This window comes from Halyomorpha halys, unplaced genomic scaffold (genome assembly GCF_000696795.3).
Source record: "Halyomorpha halys isolate HHAL.00 unplaced genomic scaffold, Hhal_1.1 Scaffold2864.1, whole genome shotgun sequence".
In the NCBI taxonomy this organism is placed as follows: domain Eukaryota; kingdom Metazoa; phylum Arthropoda; class Insecta; order Hemiptera; family Pentatomidae; genus Halyomorpha; species Halyomorpha halys.
The window spans coordinates 17,449-26,526 of record NW_027104725.1 but is presented as its reverse complement, the minus strand read 5'-3'; the positions used below and the strand labels follow the sequence as shown (position 1 = coordinate 26,526).

Genomic DNA, 9,078 nt, shown 5'->3' with positions numbered 1-9,078 from the left:
CAGAGATCCTTTAAAAACGATGGAGTATGTGCCAGATGGAAGAAGACCTATTATTGAATTATATAAATAATTACAGTTAATATAATAATTACAGTCTCTACCCTTTAACACATTCCTAATTTTAAATGAAATTACTCAATTAATGATAATTAATTTAAAAATGATGAAAAGGAAGTTCAAAAGTCTTAATCAATGGCCTGTAATCTTTAAAGTAATCCACTTTATAATGTAACAGGCATTTAGTTAGTACAATTGTTTTTGTTGATTTTTCATACATTAATTAAGTTCTAATCTTTTTTTTTTTTTATGTATTCACTATTTTCCAGATAAGGCTCAATGATTTTATGCAGTTGTTGAAATGGATTTTAAATGGAAAACCAATAAAGAACACATGGCCGTCTGAGGCAACAAAAAGATTATGTATTTTGACAGTATCTACTTTTGCACTCCTTTTCTTGAGAATTTTGGTTATGGGAGCAAAACTACCCATTTTCACAAGGTTTATGATTATTCATGTTATTATTAAGACTGTCCAGGTAAGATAAGGTAAAAGTAACCCAGAATGATAAATGCCTGCCGACTACATATTTGCACACCATCATAAAAAAGTCCTATTACTCAGGTTTAATTCTCTTTGAAGAGAAATGACAATAGCTCTTCAAGCTGTGAACAGGACAAACCAAAGGCATAGGACATCTTCACCTAAACCATAGTGACATCCTCAAATTTTTTAAAGATTTTTAAAGTTGTACTACAGGTTGAAATGCTTAAAAAGTTATTATTTATTTCTTGAAATTTAACCTAATTTATTCAGTATTTTTATTATCTTTATTAAAAGAAAAAGTTTTAAATACAGTTTAATAAAAATAAGTTTTAGATACATCAATATGGAAATAATACATAGTCAAAACACAAAACTTCATTGACCTACATTTGGAACTTTTGAACGATTTGAAAGTCCTAATGCCTACTTTTAGATGTAAACACTCTGAGACTGACCATGAGGATCAACATAAATGTCTACAGTTTCTATAAAATTAAATTGGAAAAAGTTTATATTTATGTTTGTACAAGACATCAGTGACCGTATGTAGACCACTTCACAGTACAAATGACTATGCACTTCTCTCTTCTCTGTAGTAAAGCCAATAAATAAGAGGTGGACATGAAATCTTGATTTTTTAATAATGTATTCGTAAGATATGATGGTTTAAATGTTTAACAAATCTGAGCATAACCATTATTTTTCATTCTCATTTATTTTTTATTTTTTTAGAAGACATTCAACATTTTTGTAATTTTTCATATGGTGATTGTTAGGAGAGCAGCTTATACTTCCTACTGAAGATTCCATTTACTGATGCAACATACCCAGAATTTTTTCATGCAAAGTTGGGAAGCGTTAGACTCGTTCCAGAATGTATACTTCTCAAAGTAGTCATTAGGATTTAACATTGTGCAAAAGTTCATGATCCTCTGCAACATCCCTAAATCCTAGATTAACAAAATTTTCTATTTTAAGAGGAGAAGATGGTTCGGGGGGGGGGGGTGCATTCAGCAGGAAGATACAAATAAAGAAAAACATATTAATTTGTGTCAACGTTTCAACCTGATTTTCAGATCATCAGAGCTATAAAACAAAAAAGAGAAAACAACCATCATTCAGAGAAACATAAAAATAAAATGAATAATAGGCTAACAAATTTGGAAATATACATAACAATGAATTGAAAATATAAACTAGTTCATTAATAACCATGAAATTAGACAATAGTAGATTGATTGCAATATAAGATGAAATATAATATTATATAGGTAAGAAGATATGTGAGTTGTATCTAAAAAATTGAAGAACACTGTGAATCAGTACATTAAACTATATGAAAGAAAATGAAAAATATGGATCAATGGGTAAGTAATTGATATATGAATAAGAATGTGAATATATATATGATGATACAATGGGTAAGAAAGTTATATTGATGAGTAAAATTAAAAACCTCTTAGTTATATAGATCAGTAAAAAAAAATTAGTTAAATAAAGAATAGAGCGTATGTAAAAACAATATTTTAAAAAAGAACAAGGGAGAAGAAGAAATATGGAGAATAGGAAATGAAGAGAGTACAGGTCGACAAAAGACGTTAGATAGACAGCAAATCTAAAAGAAAAAAGATCAAATAGTTATAAGAAATGAAATAAAAATAAAAGTACAGTTAAGAAATAAAACACATAAAGAGTGTGAAGTGTAAAAATATGAGAGCCCAAAAGGTAAGAAAATGTATAAATAAATAGTGGGTTAAATAAGTGATGATGTAGAAGTGAAAATGAAAAAGAATAGTATACTAAAGGCGAAAAAAAAATGTAGAAAAAAAGGGGAGACATGTAAGTATCGCATTGGGTAGTAAGCAAATGGAGTAACTTTATAAAGGGAAACTCAACAATTATATTGTTTATTTTTATTAACTATTTTATCTCAATGATCTTTTTTGACTATTAACTATTTTATCTCAATGATCTTTTCTGACTGTTAGATTTTGTGTCTATCTAACGTCTTTTGTCAACCTGCACTCAAGTAGCATTTCCTGCAATTTAAACAGTTTAGCCAGAATATCTGCCTATAGCTGTAAGTTCTTTCTGTCATATCTTATATTTCTTGCTTTCTTCATTTCCAAATCTCTATATTTCTTCTTTTCCCTTGTTTTTTAAATATTATTGTTACATACGCTCTATTTATTTAACTAATTTTTTGTACTCATCTATATAACTAAAAGGTTTTTAATTTTACTCATCAATATAACTTTCTTACCCATTGTGTCATCATATATATATTCACATTCTTATTCATATATCAATTACTAACCCATTGATCCATATTTTTCATTTTCTTTCATATAGTTTAATGTACTGATTCACAGTGTTCTTCAGTTTTTTAGATACAACTCACATATCTCATCTTATACATATCTTCTTACCTATATAATATTATATTATATTTCATCTTATATTGTTATCAATCTACTACTGTCTAATTTCATGGCTATTAATCAACTAGTTTATATTTTCAATTCATTGTTATGTATATTTCCAAATTTGTTAGTCTATTATTTATTTATTTTTTTTATGTTTCTCTGAATGATGATTGTTATCTCTTTTTGTTTTATAGTCCTGGTGAAGACCTGAAAATCAGGTTGAAATGTTGGCACAAATAAATAATTTTTTTGTTTATTTGTGTTTTTCTGCTGAACGCACCCCTGATCATGTTCTCTTATTTGTCTATGGTCAACTATGTTCACTTCATTTTTTATTTTTATGTGTTAATGAATTATTTTTATATTTATATGTATTTGGTATGTAGATATTTCATGGCTTTAGATAAAATTTAAAACTTTTTCTGATATATAGAGCCTTTAAAAAAAAATAGTGAATTGCGAAAAACAATTCGACATTCCAAGAATCATTGGTTAATCATGGAGTGATGATAAATAGTGAAGAATGATATTAAAAGAAGTTGACTTACTCCCATGCTTATTTTTCTTTTCTCCTCCACATCCCTCTCCTCTACTGCCCAGGGCCACTTCAGAAATTTTCTACTCACTCTTTATTTTTCAATGATGAAAGGAGGAAAAACAATTGTTGTCCCAGAGAAAATGGCTCTCTCATGCCTTGTCTTCTCCCCATAGAGGGCACCAGAGGTGATGCTAGGTTCTACTACTGGCCACAAGTGGCCCTAGCAGTGCCTATATTATGGGATGGCCTTACAGACTTGTTTTACCCGAAACAAATGCTATACAAATATGTTAAGCCATTTATTGCTCTGATTTACTTTAGGTACACCTACCTTACTCAGATTGAGCCTTTAAGCTTATTAAATTTCATAGTTGAGGTCTACAAATGTCTGTTCATTCAGATAAATTCGCAGCTAGAGATTTGAAGTGGATCATTACTATAACATTTTGTTCAATATTATATTTATATAAAAGTGAAAAAAAAAATGGAGAAGATTCGAAAAATAATTGTTAAGATAACAGTAAAACTTTGTTATAACAATCTCCAAATCCCATGGAAAAGTAGCACTATAATCAGGAAAATGCTGTAACCTGGACATGGTAAGAAAATTGTTTTAAAATTTATTTAATCTTCCAATAAAAGCACTTAAATCCACATTGGTGATGGTTCTGGTTTAATGTACTTGTCGGATTTACATAATCTGAATTTTCCGGTGCCTTTTTGATTTTATATAAAGTCGGGGTTGGGGTCTCATTTTCTGATGCCCCCCTTGCCGCGGACACTTGAAGACCCTGAAGATGCCGCGACTGCAATGCCACCCCAAACTATGCACCATGCAAGCTAGAACCTGTACTGCCCCTACCATCACGCCTGAGTCCAGGATATGCTGGCTAGCCACCGATAGAGAGAGACATTTTTCTAACACCAGGCAAAGATACATGGTCTTCACAATTCTCGCTGCCGCTTAACCTGGATGGCTAGAGGACGTTACCGCGGCAGCAAAGATGTCATAGATAAGAAATATTAATATATGAGACCACCTAATGCTATGTCTGAAATTCATTATTAATTAACACACTAACTCATTTGCCCTCTCAGGGATTTTATTCTTGGTCTCTAAAAATATATACATGTTTATTGATAACAGGTCTCACAATTTTAACACCCCTTTTCCACACTAATACAAATAAAAATTCAACATACACTCGAGATACCTGAAGTAAGATACGGACAGGTCCTGATATTACAGTACTTATAAACAAAGAATTTTGTAATTGATTAATCGATTTCAATGATTTGTCTTACACATGAAAAATGTTCAGACCTGTATGATAAGAATGTCAGAATATTTTTAAAACTTTACTTTTATAACGTCTGTTGACTGATTCAGTTTTATTCTCTTCCTCCCATTCATTTCATAGTTGTTTCAATATGTTATGATCATTGATTATGGCAACATCTTTTTGATTTAAATTAGAATTACCCAACTCTTTAATTAAATCAGTTTTCTCTATAATAGCAAAAGATCTTTGCAAACTACATTCTAGAACATGAAAGTAAAGTAAATGGGAGCAATAGAATCCATATCCAAACAACCAGCTCTAGAAATACCCTAACAGCATAATATTCCTTAGAATTGAATGAGGAGAAGATGGTTGGGGGTAAATAATTCCTTAGAATTATTTATTTACTGTATTTAAAACCTCAAGTCAACCTGTCCCATATTTAGGAAATAAACCATTATAGCTGTAAAAAATATAAAAGAGAAACTTGATTCAGAGCATTATAATCTGAAAATTCGATTGTTATAATGTTATGAAACAAATAAAGTTTCATTGGAAAACCACTCATTGATACCAGAACTGAAGAAAAATTGTGTAATAACCAGGAAATTGTTATAATTGGGAGAGTTATAACAAAGTTTTACTTTAATTGGAAAATTCCAAAAACAAAACCTGAAGTCCTTTAAAATATCAGTAAATTAATGACTAGTTAATGTTTTGCCAATTAAGGCACCATCAGGACATATAGAGACGAGATCATATAAATACTGACAAAATATAGTGAATCTCACATCAGTAATCTAAAAAGTTCCTATCTTTGAAATGTACTGGAAAAATATGTCAAATTATCACTTTTACCTCAACTAGGTAAAAAGTTTGTTTTTTTTGTAATATCTGTTTTATCTTCAGTCTCATAGCTCCCTATAATTTCATTATGTTTTAACTTAACTTTGCCTTATGCATCTTCTGAAACATTAATGTTTTTGCCATTAGCACTTGAAAACAACTGCAAACCACATTGGCATTGTTGGCAATGAGTTCCCAGACAAAGCTGCCAAAGAGGCACTCATACCCCTTGGTCAAGGCACTGCCATTCTTACTCTATCAGAAATAAGTAAACCTCTTAAAATAAAAATATCGGAAAGGTGTTAGGAAACATGGTAGGCCTTGTGATATTAAAGCTTTTCAAGTAAATTAAAAGAAATCAAAAGATAAGGAAAACCATGGTTGTCATCCTACCACAATGGTCGCTGGGAGAAAGCTGGTCTAACCTGCTTGATAATTGGTCATACAGTCACACATTCTCACCTGGTCAGAAAACTACTAGTGCCAATATTGTCAGTCCATTCTCATGATTAAACAAATTGTTGAAGAATGCCTAGTCTATTTACCAAAAATTAGCAGAATAGGACTGACTCTAAATTTATCGGAAGCTCTCACAGATGAGGAAGTTAAAGTCACATTGGTATTTAAATTTTTAAAATCACATTGCCTCCTTTTCAAATTATAGCCTTTCTTCGATTTTAATTTTAATTTTTTATTTTATTATTATCATTTTCTTATAATTTTAAATTTAATTTTAATTATTTAAACTTAATTTTAATTTAAATTAATTTGAATGACATGGTTAGCTCTAAGAGATTACAAAAAATTCATTATATATGCATAAGGATTTTTTATATGGCAGTTCCATTAAGTTCTTTTCTTTTAATAACTAATTACAGGGTCCACTGTTGTTAGTTATTTACTGGTATTTTAGAAATTTAAGGCTTTGTTACTCAAATCTTCCAATTATGTCTGAAGTATTATATTGTTAATATAGTTATAATAGTATTGTTAAATATTACTAGCAAGCACTTGTAGTGTTGTGATTAAAATATTTATTGTTCTATATTTATGAATTATCCATATCTCCATTATTGTGATTGACTGATGGATTTTTCTGCTGGTTTATGTATATAGTTAACTTTTTTTTTTTTAGATTTGATAACCCTGCTTCAGCAGCTTCAACTCCTACACGCCAGTTGTCATATCATTATCTTATTTCATTAAATACATGGCTGTTATTATTCCCTTGTGATTTATGCTGTGATTGGACAATGGGTAGTGTTCCTCTCATTTCATCATTTAGCGACCCACGCAACATTTCAACAGTTATTATGTACTTGACATTAATAACCTTAGCACATACTGCTTTTAATTGTAACAACAAACAGAAAGAAGTAGTCATAATCATGGTAATTTCAACTATTCAAATGTGTTTTTTCTACAATTTTAGATTTTTAGGGTATTGAATTTTTATTTTTATTATTTTGTTCCAGGGTTTAGCATTTATGGTGTTTCCATTTCTTCCTGCATCTAATATATTTTTTCCTGTTGGATTTGTTATAGCAGAAAGGGTCCTTTACATGCCTTCCATGGGATTTTGTATTTTAGTTGCATATGGCTGGTTTCATTTATATATGAATAGGTATTTATTTGTTAATCATTACTAGGGCTAAGATTTTCATGTAAATACATATTTTTTACTGACAAAAATATCACCAAGTACCAACTCACTTTTTATGGTTTGGTACATTTTGGGTCAATTTAAACCAACTTCAATTAGAAAAGTTATATCTATAATCTTGGTTTTTGACATGTTCATGACATATTTTTGTTGGGTATATTGAATTTAAATTAAGTGTTTTAAGGGATTGAAGTATTTTTTCCATTATTTTCTAGGGTTCTCAAAGTATTTAAGACATTTATTGCAAGATATCCTATGATTTTAATTACCTGAATATCAGGATATTAGAATTTGATAATGATATTTATTTACTATTATATATTAATAATGATCAATGTTGAGTTTTTATATTTTCTTTTTTTTTTAATTATGTGTGAATATATTTATTAATTTATAATTTTTAGATTTCGGAAACTTTCCTGGATAGGACTCACTATATTATTGTTTTTTCATGGTGTCAAAACATACCGAAGAAATTGGGATTGGGAAACTGAATACTCGTTGTTCATGGCAGGTTTACGAGTTAATCAAAGAAATGCAAAACTTTTCAACAATGTTGGTCATGCATTAGAATCACAAGGAAAATTTCATGAGGCTTTGCAGTTTTTCAATAAAGCAGTCAGGTATGTAATTAGATTTTATTGCATCTATTAGTGGTATCAAAATAACCTTTTTACCTCATTTTTTACTAATTTTGTGTATTTACCTAATAGTGATTTGAATTAAAGTATTTTGTGTTTATCCGATGCTATTCACCTAAAAATCATGAATCATGAAGTACTTCTGATGTCTTCTGATATCTTTTATATTATTTTCTTTTGCATAGGGGGACGTTTCATTCTTATTTCATTATATCATGTAAATCACATAATTATCAATATGATTTATATTTTAATAATTATATTCAATTTTCTTATAAATGTTCTTTATAATTGTTTAATTTGAACTGAATAAATGTTTTGTTCAGTGTTCAACAGGATGATATTGGAGCTCATATCAATGTTGGAAGAACTTACAACCACCTAAATATGTTTAAAGAGGCCGAAGAAGCCTACTTAAAGGTATGGTTACTGATCCTTTATTTTATTTATAAATTTTGCATTATTATATATTTGATCATAGCACAGTTCAAAGTAACACATTTTTTTTTCTGAAATCATGAATTATGTATTTAGTAGTCTCTTACAAAACTTTGTACAACATTATGAACAGAATAGTTCATTTTCTAAATATTTAATTTTTATAAATTGTTGAGGTTAAAAAACTTCCAAAGATGAATATAATCTATTCTATATTTTTCTTCATTGTTTAGTTTCGGGACAACTGTCTTATATTCATGCACCTTTACCATCCTATAAATAAGTTATTTTTATCAACAATTTTCATCCATGTGTATTTGTAATTCTTGTAATTATACTTACCCCATACTTGTCATATTTACAATTTCATTATTGAAATCATCTTCCAGAAACCTTCTGCTTTTAGTGTTTTGAGTTATGTCTATTATTGTGGGATTTTTGAAGTTGAAATTATGGTTTAATGTTATGCTGTGGTAAGCCAGGCAGTGCAATTTATTTTTTTGACATTTTTACAGTTACTGACATGTTGCTTGATTCTGGTTTCTAGATTTCAGATGTTCACAATCAAACTTGTATACAGCATTTAATTTTTCCATTTTATTTATTTTGTCTTTCATGCTAGACAGTTTGTGTTGCAACTTATTGTTATTGTACAAACCAGTTCTAATATTTATATGATCATATTCTATTATTGCTCTT

The 9,078-nt window shown here is 29.2% G+C and overlaps 1 protein-coding gene across 1 annotated transcript in view; it reads left to right on the top strand.

Annotated features, from left to right (window-relative positions):
- Nucleotides 1-326: 326 nt before the first annotated feature.
- The window catches only part of Tmtc3 (Transmembrane O-mannosyltransferase targeting cadherins 3), a gene marked incomplete at its 5' end in the record, with an annotated part of 24,076 nt that continues 15,324 nt past the window's right edge, over nucleotides 327-9,078 (top strand). Inside the window, 5 exon segments of the mRNA XM_067053621.1 lie at nucleotides 327-499; nucleotides 6,773-7,028; nucleotides 7,113-7,261; nucleotides 7,705-7,923; nucleotides 8,268-8,361. Of these exon segments, the coding sequence (XP_066909722.1) occupies nucleotides 327-499; nucleotides 6,773-7,028; nucleotides 7,113-7,261; nucleotides 7,705-7,923; nucleotides 8,268-8,361 (891 nt within the window).